At 38.1% G+C, this 24027-nt stretch overlaps 3 protein-coding genes and 1 long non-coding RNA gene across 4 annotated transcripts in view; 3 read left to right on the plus strand and 1 right to left on the minus strand.

The window, feature by feature from the left end:
* LOC135087699 (mitoguardin) overlaps positions 1-24027 on the plus strand; it is a 75157-nt gene that overhangs the window by 48265 nt on the left and 2865 nt on the right. Inside the window, exons 4-7 of the mRNA XM_063982452.1 lie at positions 18190-18356; positions 20426-20617; positions 21046-21155; positions 21730-21898. Of these exons, the coding sequence (XP_063838522.1) occupies positions 18190-18356; positions 20426-20617; positions 21046-21155; positions 21730-21898 (638 nt within the window). The remainder of the gene's footprint in view (positions 1-18189; positions 18357-20425; positions 20618-21045; positions 21156-21729; positions 21899-24027) is intronic.
* On the plus strand, positions 178-8693 carry LOC135087687 (uncharacterized). Its single transcript, XR_010260907.1, has 2 exons — positions 178-480; positions 7589-8693. It is a non-coding gene; the product is annotated as an uncharacterized LOC135087687 (long non-coding RNA).
* On the minus strand, positions 10309-14631 carry LOC135088254 (THAP domain-containing protein 5-like). Its single transcript, XM_063983130.1, has 6 exons — positions 13864-14631; positions 13385-13629; positions 13114-13167; positions 12553-12705; positions 11995-12081; positions 10309-11874 (listed from the first exon to the last, which is right to left on the minus strand). Exons 1-6 carry the CDS (start codon positions 13962-13964, stop codon positions 11747-11749), a joined length of 768 nt encoding a protein of 255 aa, XP_063839200.1. The 5' UTR covers positions 13965-14631; the 3' UTR covers positions 10309-11746.
* On the plus strand, positions 15595-17873 carry LOC135088255 (uncharacterized). The gene is made up of 4 exons (XM_063983131.1): positions 15595-15910; positions 16030-16230; positions 16433-16721; positions 17216-17873. The coding sequence occupies exons 2-4, from the start codon at positions 16030-16032 to the stop codon at positions 17503-17505; spliced, it is 780 nt and encodes a 259-aa protein (XP_063839201.1). The 5' UTR covers positions 15595-15910; the 3' UTR covers positions 17506-17873.

The following is a 24027-nucleotide window of genomic DNA, read 5'->3' on the forward strand; positions in this document are numbered from 1 at the left end:
AAGCGGAAGAACCAGTATTCTGAAGCCGGCAGCTAATTGAAATGCTGAATGCGCGGTCATCCTTAGCACAAAAAGTTATTATTTAGTTAAGTAGGTTTAAGTGACAAAAAGCTTTTCGGTGTAGAATTCCGAGGAGTGAAACAGTTTTCGATATAAAAATAGTTTGGATTTGTTAGCATTAAATGTGATATAATTATTCTGTAAATCTTATTTGCTTTGTAAATCGCATGTTCGAGCGGGCAACCCCAAAATTAGTGGGAAAAGTAAATACGTGGATGGCAACACTGACGCTCGAGCATACGATGGCGGATTACGTTTTGATGCGATTGTAAAATGTGATTATTCGAAATAAGAATATTGAGTTCAAAGTACGTGGTTTCAATACATATCCTGGAGTATTTCAACAATTCAGAAGTGGTACCGACCTACCGAAAGTTTGGAAATTCTGTTTGCTATCCTGTACCCAACAAGTTACAAGGGGTAAGTTGTCTTGTATTTCATTTGGCTATTGTAACATAATATCTACATAATAATCATTTTTTGTATGATTCCCATGATATTACGCCAACGGGAGAAATCTCTAGGATATTTCTCACACTCGATTTGGATATAACTTGTAAACAAAAAAAAATTGTCATAAAGAGGTTATGTTTCAAGTGATCATCAGAAACCTTAGACACTCCTTACTAATGTTATTAATTTACTCCCATAGTAATTTTACAAATGCAAATTTATTAAACCCAATGAGTTCTGTAACCTATAAATGCCAAACTAAAATCATTTAACTACACCGACTTACAGTTTGTTCCAATTCCAATTTAGAACAATTCTATTATTTCTCTATAATAAATATACCTGCATGTGACTCTTATTAATCATAATAATTAATTAATTAAACCCAGCTGTTCATTTACAATTAAGGTATTGTAATTTGTTTCAATTTAGAACAATTTTATTATTTCACTGCGAGTAATATACTACAACATGACTGATTGATTATAATAACTAATTAATTAAAGCTACTCTTTATTTCATTACTATCAAGTGAGATAAATTGGCATCTCACTGTTCAACTTTTGTTTTGAATAGGGTAAAGTACCCTAATACCGGCCTAAGCTATCCGGAAGATTTATACTATACATTTTACTTGTTAAGTTCATCTAAATTATAAATAATAATCTAATTCACTTATTAAGTTGAATTTTAGATAATACTTTAGGTAAAACATTTGAACTAACATTTATTATTGTTGCAATTTTATTTAACCAGTATAGTATACTGTGACAATTATTGGGATTTTACTAACAGTTATTTTCTACCCCTATCCTTTATCCCTCCTTATTTGTATTACCTATGTGTATTTAGACGTAGCTATAAAAATGTCGGACACTGATCAAAGCAGATACACACCTACACATGCATCACCAATTCATAGTCGCAGATCGGACAAACGTAAAAGTGATATTACGACCTCCTCGAACGTACCGATGAAACGTTATCGGTCACGATCTTCGTTTATTCACAAACACTCTGGGGACAAGCGCAGGGACACTAGTAGTCCTACCAGTAGCCACTCTAGCAGGACGAGTCGCTCGCCGTCAAGGAAGCTACATACGAGGAGACGTCGTTACCGTCACAGCTCCAAGCGCATGCATCATGATGGGAGGAAGGCCGACCGTCGCAGAAATTATCGCCGGCACTACTCAGTTACGGAGACGTCGTCTTCCGCAAGTAGATCTTTATCCGGTGATAGTTCTTTATCATCCGACCGTAGAAACCGTTCAAGAGAGAGACGCATTTCGAAGAACCGCTCTAGAAGAACACGAAGTCGTAGTTCGAGGTCGCAATATCGTCCGTCTCGTTCGAGGAGTAGACACGCTTCAAAAGATCGCTCTAGAAGAGCAAAAAGCCGTAGTAACTCGTCGAAGAATATAATGCGGGACTTCATACAAGCTATGAATAACCAAGGATCAAATTCATTTATCGGCGCTCAAGAGGTCATTCCTCAATTTGACCCCAGTCAGAAAATACAAAGTACCAGGGCTTGGCTCAGAAAAGTCAATGAGGTAGCCATCATTTACGGATGGACAGAAAGACAGATTATATATCACGCGTTACCTAAGTTGTCTGGTCTAGCCAGGAAGTGGTATGAAGGGTTGAGCTCTATCGACTTGAGTTGGAAAGATTGGCAGAGAAAACTTCTGAAATGTTTTCCTGACGATAGAAATTACGCAGACCGATTAAACGAAATGCTGAACAGGAAAAGCAGGCGAGACGAGACATTAGAGGAATACTTTTACGAGAAGAGTAAGCTAGTAAGTCGATGCCACATCAAAGGTAAAGATGCAGTTGATTGCATAATCCATGGCATTTTTGACCATAATGTACAATTGAATGCACAAGGATCAAGTTTCAAGCGCCCTAGTCAACTATTACGGTACTTGAGGAGTATATCAGTCAAAAACGTGCGTCCTGTGCTGGATAGTAAAAGATCTGCCCCGCTCCATAAAACAAGCAATGGCAGACCCACTGACCGAAATACTAAATTCCCGAGCACAAATCGCGCTGTTAAATGTTTCAACTGTTCTGAAGTTGGGCATACCGTGCCGAAATGCCCGAAGCCTATGCAAAGGTGCACGAAGTGTCAACGCTTAGGCCACGTTGCGGAGCACTGTAAACGAGAGCATGTACAAGATAAAACTTCGGTGGCTTCGAGTAATAATTACAAGGAGGTTCAACAAATTACAGCTCAAGGTAAATCGTTAAATATTTATCATAAAAAGATACGAGTAAACGAAACTGATAGAAATGCTTTCATAGACTTTGGAAGTCAATGCACTATTATTAGTAAAAGTACAGCAGATGACTTAAATGTTGCGGTTAAAAGTGATAACTTACCAGTTATAAAGGGGTTTGGTTGTGGGGTTACGCAACCAATAGGCCGTACCATGATCGATGTCAGTATTGACTTCGTTGAGGCAGAGATTGAAGCCTATGTTGTCGATGATACTTTCTTAAGTACGGATATACTAATTGGTCAGAATTTAACCGAATTACCTTATGTAATCGTGCATAAGACCAATGAAAAGCTAGTTTTGTATTCAGCTCAAAATGAGTTGTGTAAAATAAATATATTCGCAGCCGAGTCTATAAGGTTGGTAGGGACTCAATGCCTACCTATACGTTCTGATTTAATCGAGACGGGATATATCTACATACCAGGTAGTACGTCTTTAAAACTACACGACGAGCATATAATATTGCAAGGTGTATTCCATCTTAATCATGGTTTTGGGTCGATTATGGCTATAAACATATCAAATGGTGATGTTTTAATAGAAAACGGTAAGTTACTAGCGCGTGCCTACCTTTTACCAGTGGTGGGCGAGCTGAAATCTTATACTCCGTCGTGTGTCGAGGTAAATCAGGTACAGATTAATAGCAATGAAGAACCAGATAGACTCACAATTACACAAGACATGGTAAATGTGGGCCCAGATGTTAATGCACAACATAAAGAACGCTTAGTAGATCTTCTAAACAGTTATAGGGACTGTTTTGCGTTAGATACGACTGAGTTAGGTAAGACCAATGTTTCAGAAATGCATATTAAATTAAATGACCAGAGCCCAGTCTCGTATAAACCGTACCGACTGGCTTATAAAGAACGGGAGATTGTCAGAGGGTTGGTTAATGAATTGCTAGAAAACAACATAGTACAAGAATCAAACTCACCTTACGCAAGTCCAATCGTACTTGTTCGAAAGAAGAACAACGAATATCGTTTATGTGTCGATTACCGGTCACTGAATAGGAAAACTGTTAAGGACTCTTATCCAATGCCGGTAATTGACGATCAACTCGATCGATTAAATGGTATGAGGTACTTCACCAGCCTAGATCTAAAATCTGGATATTATCAGATCCCTATGGCTGAAGATTCAAGACATCTGACTGCATTCATAACGCCAGACGGACATTACGAGTACACGCGAATGCCGTTTGGTTTAGTGAATGCACCAGCCGTCTTCCAGCATATGATTAACAAGACGTTAGGCAAAGATAGATACGAATTAGCTATGCCATATATGGATGACATTTTATCACCCGCAGCCACGATTGATGATGGCTTCAAGAAATTGACTAAGATTCTAGACGCACTACGTCAGGCCAGGCTGACATTGAACTTAAAAAAGTGTAATTTCTTCGAAAGCACACTGGAGTATCTGGGATACGAAATATCACAAGAGGGCTTAAAGCCTGGTCAAAGGAAAACTGACGCAGTCGCATCATTTGCTACGCCAACCACCGTTCACCAAGTAAGACAGTTTGTTGGGTTAGCGAGCTTCTTCCGGAGATTCATTCCCGGCTTTGCAAGCATCGCTAAGCCCCTTACAGTACTAACGAAAAATAACACACCATGGCAATGGGGTAAAGACCAAGAAGTGGCGTTTCAAACTATCAAAGACAAGTTGGTACAAAGACCGTTACTAGCATTATATGATCCGAAGTATTTGACGGAAGTCCACTGCGATGCGAGCAAGTTAGGCTTGGGTGGAATATTGTTACAACGCCCCGATGAAAAATCGCCGCTAAAACCCGTTGCTTACTTCAGCAAACAGACAAGCAAGGAGGAAGAATTTCTTCACTCCTATGAGTTGGAAACCCTTGCTGTCGTCTGTTCACTAAAGAGATTCCGTACTTATCTCATCGGAATTCATTTCAAAGTTTATACGGACTGCAATGCACTAAGGACAACCCTAACAAGAAGGGACTTAGTGCCGCGAATAGCCAGATGGTGGCTACTTCTCCAGGAGTATGATTTCAACATCGAATATCGACCTGGGGATCACATGAAGCATGCAGATGCCCTAAGTCGGAATCCTATTAGAGAGAGCCATCTAGATGACCTCGCAGAAGGCCGAGAGTTCGAAATCATGCGGATTGAGACCGACGATTGGCTTCAGACAGTTCAAATGGCTGACCCCGAGTTAAAAAGAGTCAAATCCATTTTGGACTGTGGTGAGAGAAATGTTAAAGACATCGTGGCAAACTTTACTATTCATGACAATAAGATTTATAGAAGAGTTGGAGACCAATTAAAATGGGTCGTCCCTAAGGGCGCCAGATGGCGTATTTGTCAACTGAATCATGACGAATGTGGCCATTTTTCGTATGACAAAACGCTTGATAAGATTAAACACGATTACTGGTTTCCCAAAATGGGTAAATTTATCCGTAAATATGTTTCATCATGTCTCAATTGTGCATACAATAAGGGATCATCGTCAAAAGCAACAGGATATTTACACCCGATACCGAAAGGAGATATCCCATTCCAAACACTGCATATTGACCACTTAGGCCCGTTTGTCAGGAGCAAAAAGGGGAACTCATACATACTAGGTATTATTGATGGTTTTAGCAAATTTATTTTCGTAAAACCTGTTCGGAATGTTAAGACTAAGACGACAATTCAAATTCTACAAGATATTTTCAACGTGATTGGTATACCAAAAGTAATAATATCGGATCGTGGGACTAGTTTCACCTCTGCAAGCTTTAAAAAGTTTATTGTATCGATCGGCGCCAAGCATGTTCTTAATGCAGTTGCGACGCCTAGAGCTAATGGGCAAATTGAGAGGTATAATCGTACCATATTAGAGTCTTTGGCTGCAACTAATCACGGAATGGACGAGCGGATGTGGGACGAGAACGTAGGCCGAGTACAGTGGAGCCTTAACAACACGAAGAATAGGAGTACAGGCAAATCTCCAGCTGAAATCGTATTTGGATTTAGAACCGTTAGTGAAAGTGAAGGTCCCATCATAAATGCCTTAAATGATGTTCTTCCGGATGTCGATCAAGCTGAAGGATCTCCTCGGGATGGAATACGAAAATCTGCCCAAGAGAATATTGAAAGGAATCAAGATTATATGAAACGTTATTTCGATTCCACTAGAGCTCCAACTAAATTTTATAGAACCGGTGATTTGGTTATGATACCAAGTCACAATAACCCTGCAGATGGCAAAAGTAAGAAATTGCGACCTAAGTTTAAGGGTCCCTACAGAGTAACTGCCGTTTTAAGTAATGATAGGTACGAAATTTCTACTATAGATGGTCATTCTAAGAGGAAGTATAAAAGCATTTACCCGGCGGATCAACTAAAACCTTGGATAACATTTACCTCTAGTAAGGATACAGATTGTGATGATGACACATCTAGCGATGAGAGTCATGAACCAAATTAAATGTACATAACATCAAATTTAATAATATGGTCTAAATTACTAAATATATAACTCAATCACACAATTTACTTACTAACTGAACTATACTACATACTTCATCTATAACTTTTATACATAATAATAATAATATGTAACTGTTAAGTAGGTACTCTAATCAGCTTACTAACATTACTGATCTATAAATACTTTCCATACAACTTATTTGATCCAACTAGCTAACTACATAATAATATTACTCAGCAAAAACTTCTTAAATACATATCTTACTGTTTGATTCCGTTGCATTAAAATATTTTTATAACATAGAGTCCGTTTGTCGTCACTGGATTAAATCAAAATTAAAACATAAAATTAACATAAATGTACACTATAAAATAAAAACAATAATTTAATCTTATTTTTAACTCAAGATTTACTGTGACGAAAACCGGTACTTTTACCCTACCAGAATAATAACTAAACACCATTATTAATATATTCTTATTGACTACTTATGTCTATGTATGTGCACTTATTTTAAGGTAGTGCCCCTATACTATCCCTACTATGATGTATTATTATAAACTAATATTTGATTAATATTTGAATTGACACTTACCGTATGTACTTACCTAATTGTAGCAGGAGTACTTTATAAGATTATTCTATTAGGTGATGATAGTCATTACCATTACTCCTACCTTCCCACTTCCCTAAGATATTTCAGGGTGAAGTCAGCTCAAAACCCCTGTGTTGGTCAGACTGGCCGAAGGTGCCAAAAATAAATACTAATATCTACCTACTGGACCTGAAGAATTATAACAAGAGTGAAGGATGCTGAAGTACAAGCGGTGCTCACCACTAAGGGCCTAGATAAAGTGAAGGATGCCGAAGTACAAGCGGTGCTCACATAAGTAGTGAAGGATGCCGAAGTACAAGCGGTGCTCACTGTCTAGTAGCCCGGTGAAGGATGCCGAAGTACAAGCAGTACTCACTCACTGAATGCAATACTGAAGTCTGAGTGGTTGTATAATTCCATACTATATTACTGATGATTTTACATAATACACCTTAGACCTTTGTCCCTATTGTTGGGAATAAAGTCAAATAAAACAATTATTTCATATTATCCTATTGACAAATAATTTATTATCTACATGACTATCAGATTGGATAGAAATAATCATTGGTTTACAATATTTCATAATCACACATGAATGTAATATTGTGCTGCATATTCCTAAACAAATAAATACTTATTAACTTTATCATAAATATTTCATCAAGGCTGACAGGTAACAAATTTGAAGTCCAAAGTAGTAGGACAACTAGTAACTTACTTATTTATCTTCCAGGTCAGCTACACTAGAGAGGGGAGTGCAATGTCTAATGGGAGTCTGTGTAATATGACTACAGGGAGAAGAAATGATGAACCTAAATATACCTTTTACCAACCAACCAAGTCGGGAGGATGACACCATGAGCTCAGCGTCGAGACTCCAGCCACAAACTATTCAATAGTAATAATGAGTAGTAGCTTAATTACATAATTATTAGGTATTTTACTTCAATAATGTCTGACTGATTTATCTTCTTTGTTAATGTAACAAGATCAAGTTATAATGTTAGTAGGTAAAATGATTTCATTTATGTTCTTAAATAATTGTAAGTTGAAAAGTAAATCTATTTTCTTTTGTTTTGGTTCTGATAAGTTATGCTAAATATTTTAAATAGGGTACCTAATTGTGAACAATGTCCCATTAATCCAAGATAGATTATTAATTCACATCTTACTTTAATCTTGTTTGATTGATTTATCATTTTGATTGAATGTAATGTCAGAAACTGATCTCATATAAGTTCCTAAATTAGTGATGGTAATTGAGAAGTGAATCTATTTTCTTTTGTTTTGGTTGTGATAAGTTATGTTAAATACATTTTAAATAGGGTACCTAATTGTAAACAATGTATGGGAGTTAATCCAAGTTAGATTACTTCACATCTTTAATCTTGTTTGATTGTATGTATGTCAGAAAACTGATCTCATTTATGTTCCTAAATTAGTAACGTTCATTGAGAAGTGAATCAATTATTTTTTTTTATTTTTTTAATGGGTTCTGATACCTCTAAAATGTAAACGATAATGATAATTGGCCTAGTCCAAATTTCGTTAACTTTTTCTTTTATTTATAAGTGTGGGACACACAGGCAGTCAAATGGCCGAAACCGTAATGAGGGCATTCCGGGGACAGAATGGCCGACTGTTAGCATTAAATGTGATATAATTATTCTGTAAATCTTATTTGCTTTGTAAATCGCATGTTCGAGCGGGCAACCCCAAAATTAGTGGGAAAAGTAAATACGTGGATGGCAACACTGACGCTCGAGCATACGATGGCGGATTACGTTTTGATGCGATTGTAAAATGTGATTATTCGAAATAAGAATATTGAGTTCAAAGTACGTGGTTTCAATACATATCCTGGAGTATTTCAACAGATTCTTTCATGTCACTAGAATATTTTGGGAAGGTTTACCTGATAAAGTTATTGCAAAAATGATTAAATAACAATTACCTACGCCATAAAATGAAACAATTCATGAATAGGTAGACTATTAAAATCAGCCTAATTGTTTAAAAATTGGGCTAAAAGGTTTTAAAAGTTCAGCGTTTTACGGGTAATCTTTTGCCGCGCACGCTATGTTGTTACCCCAACAAGGGGGTGGCTAACTAATGGCCGAACAGTTTCGTATAAAGTTGTAGAAATTCCGACTAAATTAATTACCATTGCCCGTAATCTGACACTCACGTAAGCGTAAGTCCGGCTCGGTTGCAGTAAATTATTCAAATCACACTTACACCACTTACACTAAGAGCTTTTTATTGGTTGTTGTTAACTCATTAACATACAGAGTGGAAACTATTTTGATTGTTAACTTTTATTAATCATCGTCCGTAGAAATAAACTATGAATGGAAGTCCCCTGCTGCGTTTGTCTATCTTCCTGCCTATGTCGTGTCAGAAACTACTATTGATAGACTGAATAGACTTTTATTTAATTGTAAGTCTGAATAAAAAGAAAGAGGCAGAGGAGGAAAACTCAATGAATAAAAGAGCCCATCCTCCCCCCTCATATCTAATTTCAGTTTGACGGGATGGCCGTTCCAGCCAATGTCACGTAGGTACGGTACCCATACTTTGATCCCATTATATTAAAAGAAGTTTCAGAAAAGCTCTGTCACACGGGTACCAATTTCCATTGATTAAAATTGCCACTATTTAAAATTTACTACGAACGGTTATAAAATGAAAATGCCCGTAGTATTGGTAGTATCGTAGTCACGCTTTTTCGTAGCCCTATCTACCTAAGTTATAGTTTGGAACGGAACGTTGTGAAATGACCGAGAACGTGCGTTTAAATTCCAAACAAGTTCTACGTTTCTTAACAAAATGTATTTTATAGTAAAACATCAATATTAATTAAAAAACTCATGTTTGTTAATGGTTCATACATCTCGTTTTAAAAAATGCAAAATAATATTTTTAGACCACTACTGCCATCTGTTTTTATTTTAGATAGTAAGAAGCAACATTGAATAAAATAATTTAGCTACTCCCCACAAGATGGCACTAGACTAATACCGCCATCTGGTGTCAAATAGCTTTAACAGTAATAACGTGAAAAAAGAATAAAACATAGAGAAAAGTAATACATAGGAAATAGAGAACCCTCTCTGTCAAATTTTTGAACCTACTAATTGACAGCCTGGTGCAAAGAGCATAAAAGAGTAAGAGACGGCACTCCATAGATATTTTTTGAGCTCACGCACACATATGCATTTTAGAGAACGACCCGCAAATCTTTACCAACCGCACAAACTACAGGCGGAGCTACCAACATAATGCCTTATTTTCTGACAGTATTAGTGACGTTCGTAATAACTTATCGATTATCGATACTTTGCTAGGGTTGTAATTGCATATCGATATCTAGTATAGGAACCTTCAATATTTTAATGATTACTATTTTTATTTTATACTATGTGTAAGTAAAACGAAGTTTTGTAACGTAAATTATTTATTTCGAAATAAAATAGGTATATTACAATAAGTATTGAACATGACATAGCAGTTGTAGGCATGAGGAATTATTGAAAATTATAACAAAGTACAGAAATGATAATTTTGTAAACTTTTATTTTCACAACTTTTTCTAAGAAAAAATAGGATTTTTATTTATAAACATCTTTAATTTTCTTATCAGCTGATCGAACCTCAGCCCTAAGATTACTTTTCAATGCTTTGTTGCTGTGCTTTTTTACTTTTGTCAGCAAAATTGTTTTCACTTTTTATGAGGCTGTCATTAATGATTTTACAACTTTTTCTTAGAAAAAGGTAACTTAATATTTTAAACATCTTATCATAAATTTATTTATTATGTTGTTGACATTTAAACCAACTAAAATTACAATTTGTACTCAACATTAAGAAAATGAATTTTCCAACATTTTCCATATATATCTGGTCGGCAATATGGTCATGATAAAATTGTTTAGCTTCATTTACGGTGGTACATAATTGAATTGTTGGATAAACGAGACTTTTTTTATCATGCCACCATTCGCGAAGAGATATATATGCATACAAATCATTGTCAACAGGAGTTTTCACGCTCAAACACTCTTCACAAATTAAACAAGAACTGTTCTGTAATAGTTTGGCAGCTAAATACCCGCTTACATATACTACTGGTTGGTTTTCAAGGCTACACAAATTTTCAATGGGCTGTTCTAAGTTTTCAGGGTCCGGGATAGACAACACAGGATAAAATTCAGTGTCTGTGGAATCTTGAACATTAATTTTTATTTCTGTTGTTTTTAAATTAGTTTTTAAAATGTCTTTATATTCCAGCATATGTTTATTGTTGTCTGCTTCACAATTAGCACTTCTGCTATGAGGCACTTTCAGCCCAGTAACCATGCTTGTTTTAAGCGCTGCAGTAAAGTGCGTGATAGTGGGATTTCTATTGGTTACACTGTGTTGCCTAATGATTCCAAATAAGTTTTCCAGAGAGTCTTGGTTAAACTGTCTAAGGTTCATATATTTAAACCCTTCATTCTTTAACTTTTCCCAAATATCGTTTAAGGATTTGATAGATATTTGATATCCCTTTACGCATTTAACATTTTTTAGTATCGTGTTTTCTGCTGTTATAAATTTTATGGTTTTTAACTTATCAGTATAAAAGGTCCAAGACTCAATGTGATTACTTGATGTGGAAACATTTTCCCGGATCCCTTTCTTTACGTCATTTAAAGATGATGGACCATTTGTACAATCAAATAGTTTATCTAACTGTTCAATCACAAATGCTGTATCATTGCAATCAGAAACTTCTTTCCATGCCATCATTTTTAAAATAGCTGCCACGGTATTACTCAGAGCATGCGCAGCATACTTCACCCTCATCTTAGTTTTGAATGTTGGATTTACAATGGTACTATTCAGTTTTTTAATATTTAAAAAATTTCTGTTGTGTTCTTCTGCAACTACCTTCGCTATATTCCTTATTGTTTTTTTTTGCATTTTGTAACTGTCGCCAAAGCCTCTTCTCTTTAATTGTAAATGTTGATGAAGTGTCTGTAATAAAAACATTTCCATTAGTAAAAAAAAAACAACATTAAAGCAAATTGAATTGAATATTGGTTTATTAATCAGCAATTTTACTTAGTTTTTTAAATTAGGTATGTTTTATCTTACCTTTCATTTCAATGTTTTTCTTAGGTCTTTTATAACTGTGGACTAATATTTCTGCCTGTGCATCTTGATGGCAAATGTTTTTATCATCTGAAATATTATAAATATGCAAATTAGTTTAAAATTTATTTTGTTGTTTTATGAAACATATTATTTCCAAATCAATCAATCATTATCAAGTTTTAAAAAAATGCAAAGACAGGATAATGATAGCTCTTCTCATAAAATATGAAGCGTGGGCCCACCTTCAATAACAATGACATAATATTAAATTAAAGGCATTTAGAGGTTTTAATGTTCTGCATTCTGGATGCGGTCTGCGGGTATGTCAAGACAATCTGTAAGTGGTCGTGATAAGGCAATCAGTCACGTGTGCTTTGCGTTCTTTGTTCGTATCCGCACGGTCAAATCGCATTAATATAAAATGTACAGAAACCTAGAATGTTGTACATATAAGTTCATTTTGACCTGACTGCAGACTGCAGAACGCATCCAGGGTGGCATTCTTTAGTTTGAGGGAAGGCATATTTTAGAAGGTAAATAATTAGTTTGTACACTTACCATGAGTAATGGGTTTATAGGTCATATGTTCTGGTGCATTGGAAGTAGAAGGAAGAGGTTCAAAAGTTGTTTTCGCAGAAATACCAGAATCTGGTATATCCACAGCTCCCAAACATGTTGAATTTAGTTGTTTGGTTGTAGTTGTAAGGGGAACTGAAAGCAGATAATGAAATGTGAATTGGGTAATAAAATGTCATGTTCTTACCCAACTTTAGGGTACAATCAGTCTAGTACATGTCTTGCTCACATTAAAAATTACTAGCTTATAAATATTATTAAACTAGCTGACCTGGCTAATTAATGTAGATTGCCTAAAATTTTTCAAATTGGTCCGGTACTTTTTTTGAAGAATTTGTATTACACAAATTACTAAAGTCCCTCTAACTCAACACACATTCTAAGCTAAATTGTGTTACGAGTGGGTTTACTACAATATTCAAGCTGTGGGGTTCTAACCCGCACTTTAGGCTATCTTGGCTCGAGTTACGGAGCCGATCAAATACAAACAAACAATTAAATATTTCCTTTTTATATTATTAGTATAATTTTAGATAAACATACCTCGTTCAACTGGATTTGACTTCTTTGGAATGCAATATGAATGATCATAAAGAACTGTAACAAAGTATAGATATAATTAATAATTGAAATTATATATTATTTATTGATAAGCATACAACACATGTTTGTGGTTACAAAGAAAGAACCTTGTTAAATTGCATTCGGTTGGTTTGTTTTGGAAACCAAAGAAAATTAATTAAGACATCTAAATAATTCAGAAAAATTGATAGTAAATTAAATTTAAAAAAAATAATTGAAGTCATCATCATACCTGTCTTGAGGTTTTCTTTATTGGAGTCTTTTACATGAAGAGGAAACTCTGTCAAAACTTCATCTGGCAAGATGGGATTGCTCAATTCCAGTGTTGGAATAGCTGAGTTCTTCAGCCGAGTTCCTTTGGCATTGAAGGATTCAGGAGTGAAGTGCCCACCACAAACAAACTTCAGTTGGTGTAACTTTTCAATAGGTACATATGCTAAGTCTTCTAAGCCAGCATTTTTAACCCACATTCGACAACTGAAATAAGAAATACCTATTAGAAAAGAAAAAGAATAACAAACTGAAATTTATTCATCAACTAATTTCTTTTAGTATTGTTATGCAATTCATTTGCAGAGTACGAAACAAAATACTGAAATTAAAAATTGGTTATGGTTATTTACTGTATGATTAAAAATATTAATCCCAGCCTTTAAGTTTACACAATCAGTAAAATTATCTTGTAATAAATGAGTGTTATTAGAAACTCACCGGTCAGAATCCAGAGGAAACCTACTCAAAAGTAAGGGTGATCCACCACGACTTCGCCTCTTATTACAAATAACGCACTTCTTGTTGTTTCTACTCTCCATTATCAGTAGAAGCCTAAAATGAAATAGGTATTAATTAAACAAAGCCTATAATTTCTCTCCAACCAGTGTCAATGCCCTGGTTCATGCATTTACCAGTTTTGAAAGTACATTTACATTTTCATCACATAGGGTTGTTTTTAATGAAAAATAGATTTGTAATAGATGTAATATTTCAAGTAAGTAGATAACATACCCATTAAACAGAAAAGTAAATAAGAGTTTAAACTTCTGTAGAAGTTGAAACACAGCTTATTTAAAAGAGTCTCTATCTCACAAAAAACATAACACTGAACAGCAAACTTTATCACGCCCGATACGGAGGAACTTAATCAACTCAACGTAAACGACAGAAAAGTTTATTTACAGTAATATTGCACCAAATCTGAGAAAATAACTTCACACGAATCAATTCGCCGGTTAAAAACTCAAACTCAATTGACAGACATTTTTTTTCATTTGTCAAACTAACAATACTACCAACATAAGGACACTAACAATTATTTTTAGTATGGTGGTATTGATCCGCGGGTTCCCCTGCTATAGTAAAATCAATCCAAAATGCACTTTATTGCTTAAGGGATAAGGTTGTATATCAATTGCTACATATAGAGACTAGTTTTTGTATGAGAAGTGTCTACCCACTGGCCTGGTGTTAAATTCCCTGTACTTAACCTACGTACGTAACGCTCACATACATACATAGTACACGCACACATACATGCATAAAGTCCACGCACACATACACACAGTTCACGCACACATAGGCCCTCATAACCTTCAAAGAATTATTGTTTTTATGATGTACAATGTAGAATTTTTCCAAATCCATTATTTTGAAAATATTTATCTTTATGGTGTACGTATTGTATTATTTTCAAAACAATGGATTTGGAAAAATTCTACATTGCCCATGGAAATGCAAATAAGTAAACAAAAACTTTTGAATTTAATAATTTTACTTTGTTTAAGAACACACATAATATTATACACCAAAAGCGTCTTTTCGCAAAGTTTTCAACAACACTAAAAAAGCATTTGCACATTGAGAAAACTCAGATCACTTGTGAACATAACAGAAAGTTTCTTCGCGATTCACGAAGGAACGAACAAAACTCCGATGAACCAGAACAGCAGCAGGTACGAAGGAATGAACTTGAATTTGACTCGACGACTCTTCAATACTTAATAGGGCCACAGAACACTTAAATGAAGTTAAATGATGGCTAAGAAAACAAGAATGCATTTAACATAACAAAAACAACACCGGCCATTTTGGAGGAAAAACAAAGTTGCCATATGTTAAATAGTAATTTCTACTACTCTATTATGTAAATTATAACAAAAAATGTCACCGTTCAGTTTTAAATTAAAACAAATTAATTTCATTTAAAAAAAGTTTTCACATTGTAATTAACAATATTCTCAAATATATTTTAATTAAGAAAAAAATGTAAATATGAAGGAAACAGGAGCAGCGACATCTAGAGCGTTTTAGGGTTTTTAAAAAAGTATTTGAATTTATCCACCGATGTCGCTGTTTGGAAGCAAGTTTCACTTCGATGACCGTTGTATGGAAGTTTCCGCACCCTGGAATAAAATGTGGGCATTTCTCAATGCTCAATTTAGTACGCAAATTAAAAAAAAAAACCTATTTTATTCGAAAAAGTCAGGAATATAAAACAAAGAATTTAGCAAAATAAATTCGGTAAAAATATGTGATTATAAGAGTGGAAGGAAATTTTTGCCGTAAAGGAACACGCGCAATGTAAACAAAATGAAGTCGCCATTCGCCATCATCTTCATCAGTCGCCATTACATATCGCTTGCATTGTGTGTATTTGATGGAGATTGCTTGTGTCAAACAAACAGCGCGCGATAAAGTAATTTCTAAATAGTTAGATCTTGTGGTCTAATAAAATATTGTTTACTGAATTAAGTTACACAAGGTAAGTATTGAAAACGCTTTACGTAACAAAGTATTGATTAAATTGAGAGGCTATCTAGCATAGAAACCAATATTCTTGTTTCTCGGAATGTAATAAGTTAATTCTTTTTGAATTTTTAGATGGCACCTCCACGTAGGATATCACGGAAACAGCTGGAAATTCTAATTGATCACTTGGAAGTAAACACAGACATGTGCCATGGTTTGCCGGCCGGCGCACCCTCGCTCCACAGTACTTCGAAACAGAAGTGGGCTGCGTTGGGCAAGCAACTCAATGCTGTTCCTGATGGCTCGCTAAAAACACCTGAATCCTGGAAAAAGGTACTTAACGCTGTAACTTTAAGACTTATATTACTTTTAATTCACAAAGAAACTATTTATTTATTTGATTAAATTCGAGTAAGTATGTCTATCTCCGTTGTCTGGTACCCATCCATAGTACAGCTTTACTTAGTTTGGGACTAGTTAACGCAGTGTAAAATGTCCAAGGATATTTATTTATTTAGTACTATTAATTTTTCAGTATTGGTTCGAGTGGCGTCACAAATGCAGAAAAAAAGCTGCAGATGCAAGGAGATATCAAACACAACCAGATGGTTCCTCAAGTAGATTTATACCGCTAGATGATTTAGAAGTCAGAGTACTGGCCCTCAGTGGGAAAGGGTCACTAGGATCTTCAAAGAAAAGATCCAAACAACAGGATAACTCTTCATCAGACGATTCAGATTCCGAACCATTTGCAAATATTAAAACTAAATCCACATTAGAGACTAAAGTTAAAATTAAGAGAATGTCAAGATCTTCGACCGTGGGTATGTATTTTGTTTTGTATTATAGTCTTAATATTATAGTTTTATTTTTATATTATAATAATTATAAAATTTTAATTAAATTGTAACATACTAGCCAGTCCAGTCCAGAATTCTTTACTCATAATATCTGGCAATCTTATCTCTTGTAAAAAATTCTTAACTATCAGCATTAAACTTTTAGGAACTTTTTTTTTATAATGAATTACTTAGTATAAACTTTAGAAATTACTTAATTGATGCTATATTATTTGTAATATTGACTTCTGATCTGAACTAATGTAAAGTCATCTTTAAAGTAAGATTAGTCTGTATTCTTACAGCCTTACTAATAAAAAGTTACACAGTTGTTGAACTACTATTATACATCGAAGACTACTAATAAAAATATTTTTTACATAAGCCTTGTACAACAGTGTCTGTAACTGTATTTAAGTTTTATTTGTCTCCAGGTACTTAATATTAATGACTAATAATCTACTGATCATTCTTTTCAGATGAAGATGGAAGTCCCTCTTCGCCACCTCCTAAATGGGTAATGGATATCGAAGAACGGAGCATTGCGGCTCAAGAACGCATCGCGGCCGCGTTGGAAACCTTAGCGGCCGGCTCAGAACGACGATGCGATCTGAGCGAGCGAGCAGTGGACGCATTAACTGTGCTAGCTGGCTCCATGCAAGATATCGGCGCGGCAGTGCAACAGACTCTCACACATATACAGAGGCTGCACCCAACTTCTGACCAAATGCATTCTAATGGCCCTGACATAAAGGATGTTTTCCTATAAAAGATTAATTGTGGACTTTAAGTTAAGCAAATGTGAGATGGACACACCATGCTTTGTGTGCAAGATGAAGCCATACCCACAGAGGTTTCAATCACCTGCTGTTTGTGCTAATTTAAATGGCCCGGAAATTGTGTTCTTTTATTATTTAATGTTTCATTAGGATCCTAGCCTAGGGAACACCTAGTCATGTCAAAACACTGAAATGTCTGACAGAATTGGGTAGTGGCAATAAATCAAAATTCTTTACCCAAAAATGGTGGATTCAGTCATTATTGTTATTTGCATGTTTCAATGTACTTATATGGCAGCTACGTTAAAAAGTACCTCCTTATACTTATAACCATGGTAAATATAAATGTTAGGAAAACTTGTTTTATGATTTATCAAAACCAGTATTTTTATAATAAATCAGTTGATTTACGAGAAGTAGTTTTATTTGATGTATAAAAAGTTGTATTTAAGAAAGCATTCATAAAATATTATTCTACTGCTAAAAATATGATGGCGTAGGTAAAAGTTATGCCTCTCCTTTTATCCATTACCAAATAAAAATAATAACAAGAAATGACCGAGACAGGTCATATCTAGCTCAAGATATTACAAACCTCATTTAATAAAGAGCATACCAAACGCCATATCCGAAATTTGTCTAAGCGTCACTAAAACAACACTCATTGTCCACAGGCATGGAAGCCCTAGAAACGAGTATAAACTACTGGGAGGACGCCCTAGCAGCGTTCTCTCTGGGCGCGCGCGGCGGTGTTTCGGGAACGCTCGCGCTCACGTCGCCCGAGGAGGCAGAGTTCTGCCGCGAGATACAGGACCTACTGCAGAACGCATACTTGTTGCAGGTAGGTATGTTATTGAGTAGGAAGGTGATGTGAGACTTTGAGTATAAACTAGTGGGAGGACGCATTAGTCACATTCTTTCTGGGCGCGCGCGGCGGCGTGTCGGGCACACTCGCGCTCACGTCGCCTGAAGAGGCAGAGTTCTGCCGCGAGATACAGGACTTACTGCAGAACGCATACCTGTTGCAGGTAGGTGTATTATTGAGTAGGTAGGTGATGTGAAACTTTGAGTACCTATAAACTACTGGGAGGATGCCCTAGCCGCGTTCTCTCTGGGCGCGCGCGGCGGCGTTTCGGGAACGCTCGCTCTCACGTCGCCTGAAGAGGCAGAGTTCTGTCGCGAGATACAGGACCTGCTGCAGAACGCATACCTGTTGCAGGTAGGTGTATTATTGAGTAGGTAGGTGATGTGAGACTTTGAGTATAAACTACTGGGAGGACGCATTAGCCGCATTCTTTCTGGACGCGCGCGGCGCGGCGGCGTGTCGGGCACGCTGGCGCTCACTTCGCCTGAAGAGGCAGAGTTCTGCCGCGAGATACAGGAATTACTGCAGAACGCATACTTGTTGCAGGTAGGTGTATTATTGAGTAGGTAGGTGATGTGAAACTTTGAATATAAACTACTGGGAGGACGCGCTAGCGGCGGCGTGTCGGGCACACTCGCGCTCACGTCGCCTGAAGAGGCAGAGTTCTGCCGCGAGATACAGGACCTGCTGCAGAACGCATACCTGTTGCAGGTAGGTGTTCTTGAGTAGGTAGGTGATATAAGACCTTGAATATAAACTACTGCGCGCGCGGCGGCGTGTTGGGCACTAAGATGTTTTATGTCATTGGTTGGGCACACTCGCGCTCACGTCGCCCGAGGAGGCCGAGTTCTGCCGCGAGATACAGGACCTGCTGCAGAACGCATACCTGTTGCAGGTAGGTATTATTGTGTAGGTAGGTGATGTAAGACCTTGAGTATAAACTGCTGGGAGGACGCGCTAGCCGCGTTCTCTCTGGGGGCGCGCGGCGCGGCGGCGTGTCGGGCACGCTCGCGCTCACTTCGCCTGAAGAGGCCGAGTTCTGTCGCGAGATACAGGACCTGCTGCAGAACGCATACCTGTTGCAGGTAGGTGTATTATTGAGTAGGTAGGTGATGTGAAACTTTGAGTATAAACTGCTGGGAGGACGCGCTAGCCGCGTTCTCTCTGGGCGCGCGTGGCGGTGTTTCGGGAACGCTCGCTCTCACGTCCCCCGAGGAGGCCGAGTTCTGCCGCGAGATACAGGACTTACTGCAGAACGCATACCTGTTGCAGGTAGGTGTATTATTAAACAGGCAATAACAGGCCATGAGTGAGAGAGGCTATTGGGACTCCTGGGAGAATGCTAAGGGGGCATCGCTCAGTTGTATCATCGGGCACTTGGTACTCATCATGTTATAGGTAGGACCAATTTAAAAAAATATAGTTTATTCATAAGAATGGAAGGCCTGAGAGCTACTACTAGGTATTAGCACAGGGGCATAGGTAGGTACGTATCGCAACACAACGATAGATTGAACTGACGCATGCTCATTGTGGCAATGAATCGAGATGTTCAGAGTCGAGCAGAAACCGTTTCATGTAGATCAATTCGATTGCCCTAGTAAACAAGACCGCCTCAAAAATCCTCGCTGCCGAAAGTGCCGATCTACTTACCCAATCAGAAACTAGCAACAACAACAACTGTCATCATCATCATCATCATTTCAGCCACAGGACGTCCACTGCTGAACATAGGCCTCCCCCAATGATTTCCACATCGCACGGTTGGTAGCGGCCTGCATCCATCGCCTTCCTGCTACCTTTATCAGGTCGTCGGTCCACCTTGTGGGTGGACGTCCCAAGCTGCGTTTTCTGGTACGCGGCCTCCATTCCAGAACCTTACTGCCCCATCGGCCGTCAGTTCTGCGTATTATGTGCCCTGCCCACTGCCACTTCAGCTTGCTAATCCGTCGGGCTATGTCAGCGAATTTAGTTCGTTTACGGATCTCCTCATTTCTGATTCGATCAACAACTGTATCACCAACAAAATATCTATTAATTTCCAGGAGCGCTGCGAGCTGCTATTCCTAGACCAGCGGTCCGTGCTCTTCCGCTCCGAGAGCGGCGGCGCGGGCGCAGGCTCGGGCGCGTCGGCGGCGTCGCGGCGCGAGCGCTTGCTGTCTACTCACACGGGCTCGGAACACACGCGTCGTGACCACCACTCCAGTGCTGAGTCCTTCGCATCGGCAGAGGACCAGGTATGATATAAATACCATATAGGTAGTTACCTATAGGTAGAAAAAAAAAGTTTGAGGCTCGCACTGGCCACTGGCCTAATGCCCGTAGGTATTCACAAACGTTACTTTGAGGTCTCACAGTGCGCGTGGACGCACAGGGTGACACACGAATTAATCACAGAGCTCCATTCAACGCTGTGCGTTAGATTTGCTGCTTCCTTAAGTAAGCATCGTTTGTATAGGCACGGGCGTGAAACCCGGACCGATCGGTTTTTGGAAGGGTGCGAGGCCGAGGATCGATTCAGTTCGCTCGACTCACTTTTGCTCGAGCACTTGGAGGCGACGGACGTTTTATGGAGTCGCATCGCAACGCTATTTTGTGATGATAGTGTAGTTTTAGTTATTTTTAAAGTGTAATTTACATAAATGGTATTTTTATTGCATTACAGGTTGCAGATCTCAGAGACTTCGATGACCTAACAGAAGCACTACCAGAATTAGAAAATTTAGAATTATATCAAATGGCGTTAAAACAACTGGACTCCGGTATACCATACAGGTAATCAAATTCCTTAAAAATATCATCATAGTACCTATAGATCGGATCCCAACGGATTAGTATGTTGAAGTGGCAATGGGCAATGGGCAGGGCATATAGTAGGTACGCAGAACTGACAGCCGATGGGGCAGTAAGGTTCTGGAGTGGAGGCCACGTACCGGAAAGCGTAGCGTAGGACGTTTACCCACAAGATGGACCGACGACCTCATAAAGGTAGTGGGAAGGCGCTGGATGCAGGCCGCCACCAACCGGCCATTGTGGAAATCATTGGGGGAGGCCTATGTTTAGCAGTGGACATCCTGTGGCTGAAATGATGATGATGATGATGACCTATAGATCGCGCAGTAAGAGTCGAGGCGATCAACACAGCGAATCTGTATAATACGCTCGCTGCGCTGACCACCGACTTGCGCAGTTTGATTGACAAGAGCTTTCTGTCTCGCTTGCACTAAAGGCGCGCGCGCAAGAGTAACTTTTTTGTCGCGTGGCAGTATTATCTGTTTCTTTTACATCTTTATAAAGAGAAAAAGAGAACTTCGCTACCTACGTAAAGAATTTGATTTTTTCTCCTTAGAACGCTCCGAACCGAGATCCTACAGTGCGGCTCGGACGCGGAGTTCCTGTGCAAGCTGTGGAGCGTGCGGCGCGCGCTGGCGGCCGTGTTCCGCGACGCCGCCGCCTGGGGCTGGTTCGTGGACGCCGGCCGCCAGGTGCTCACCGACCTGCTGCTGTACGCCGACAAGGCGAGTGTTGTACAGGCCGATGATCAGAGCTAAAGTCCGGTCGCCGGGCACGTAGGATTTCGTCCAATGACCCCAAGATATCCATTCCTTATTATCGCGCGTAATTATATTGCTGTCGCGAATGTGCGACAGGCGGCCGCAGTGGGTGTGCGAGCGTAGGTAAAGCCACCGAAGCACTATGTGATGAGAACCACCGCAGATGGCGGTGTTTAGCAGGGCATAGTGACCCTAAAGCAGCTGCCTCTTCCCCCTGAAAATGTTTTGTTCCTACATACCTGCCATAAAAAAACGGATGTGATCCGGCTCAAAGGCTGGATAAGAGAGCCCATTATGCCTGATTAAAATTACCTACACTTTATCTCTGTTGGAATAGTAAATCATCGAATCAGTTCGTGGATTTTTACCACCACCATGATCGATCGATGCCATTAATAACACAAGTCAACAAAAAAAAACTTTTTTTTTGAGTTTGTTATTTAATTGATATTTTCTGATTGTCTACATCTAAAAGTACCCAGAGGCTCTATGCATAGTAAATAAAGTTTGCTTTTGTGCATTTTACAATGAAAAAAAAAAACAGATTTTGACAGACTGTTTGAGGAGTAGGAACGGTTTTCGCGCGTAAAAGACAGTTTTGGAGGGGGTTTCGGGTGTAAAGCAGGGAAGGGCAGGTAGTCTCGGCAGTGTGCACGTGAGCATTACTAAGTAACGACGTCTTTGTGTTGCGCGATATTTAAAATGGCTTCCAAAAAGTGCAAAAATGACGTAAACTCATTTTGCTACATTTGCGGCGAATTTATCAAAGTGAGGGCTAAAAAATTCAGTTTTTCGTCAAATATAAAACTGTGTGAAGCTTATGAAGCTTATTTTGATGTTCCGATTCGAAGTCAAGATAAAATATGGGCACCTAAATTCTCATGCGGTAACTGCAAAAACACATTAGAAGGTAAGAGAGAGTACATCATAACTTTCAAGGATATTACTTTGTAAAAAATATACGATATTATGTAATGTATTTGAATTTTATTTTTTGTATACGTATTTTATATTTTTTCCAGCCTGGTATCGAGGAGAAAAAAAAAGTATGAAGTTTGCAGTACCAAGAATATGGAGGGAGCCCACTAATCACATCAACGATTGCTACTTTTGTGTAGTTAATCCACGCAAGCGTCGGGCTGGCAAAAACGCGAAAAAGATTCTGTACCCAGATCTACCATCAACAACCGCTCCAGTACCCCACAGTGAACATTTTCCTGTGCCTTCTCGATTAAATCCTAAAGAACATCTGCCGCAAACACAAGTGTCTATTAGTAGCGGATGCAGCGAATTCTTACTTGAATCAGTGTCTGTTGAACCACATCTTATTAATTCAGAAGAGTTTAATGACTTAGTAAGAGACTTAAACCTACCTAAACTTAAAGCAGAAATATTAGCTTCACGGCTAAAACAGTGGAATTTGCTCAAGAAGGATGTTAATATAAGTGATCAAAGAAAGCGTCATGAAATATTTTCTGGTTTTTTTACAAAGGAAGACGGACTTTGTTATTGCAATGATGTGAAAGGTTTATTTGATGCGATCGGAATCCCTTGCATTCCTTCTGAGTGGCGTCTTTTCATAGACAGCTCCACAAAAAGTTTAAAAGCAGTGCTCCTTCACAATGGAAATAAATTTCCATCTCTACCTCTGGCTCATTCTGTAATGCTTAAAGAAAATTACGAAAGCGTTAAAATGGTGCTTCAAACTTTAAAGTATGAAGAGTATGCCTGGCCAGTGATTGGGGATTTCAAGATGGTGGGTTTCTTAGTTGGAATGCAAGGCGGATACACTAAATATCCATGCTATCTATGCTTATGGGACAGTAGAGCCGACGCACTTCACTACCGGCAGCAATTATGGCCTAAACGGATCGAGTTTCACATAGGAAAACATAACGTCAAGAATGAGCCGATTGTGAAGGCCGATCATATTTTGATGCCTCCGTTGCATATCAAATTAGGCCTTATGAAGCAATTTGTGAAGGCTCTTCGTCAAGATTCTCCAGCTTTTGAATACTTAAAGAACTTTTTCCCCAAATTGTCAGAGGCTAAAGTTAAAGCTGGTATTTTCGTTGGTCCACAAATTAAAAAAA

This window comes from Ostrinia nubilalis, chromosome 3, assembly GCF_963855985.1.
Source record: "Ostrinia nubilalis chromosome 3, ilOstNubi1.1, whole genome shotgun sequence".
Taxonomy (NCBI): domain Eukaryota; kingdom Metazoa; phylum Arthropoda; class Insecta; order Lepidoptera; family Crambidae; genus Ostrinia; species Ostrinia nubilalis.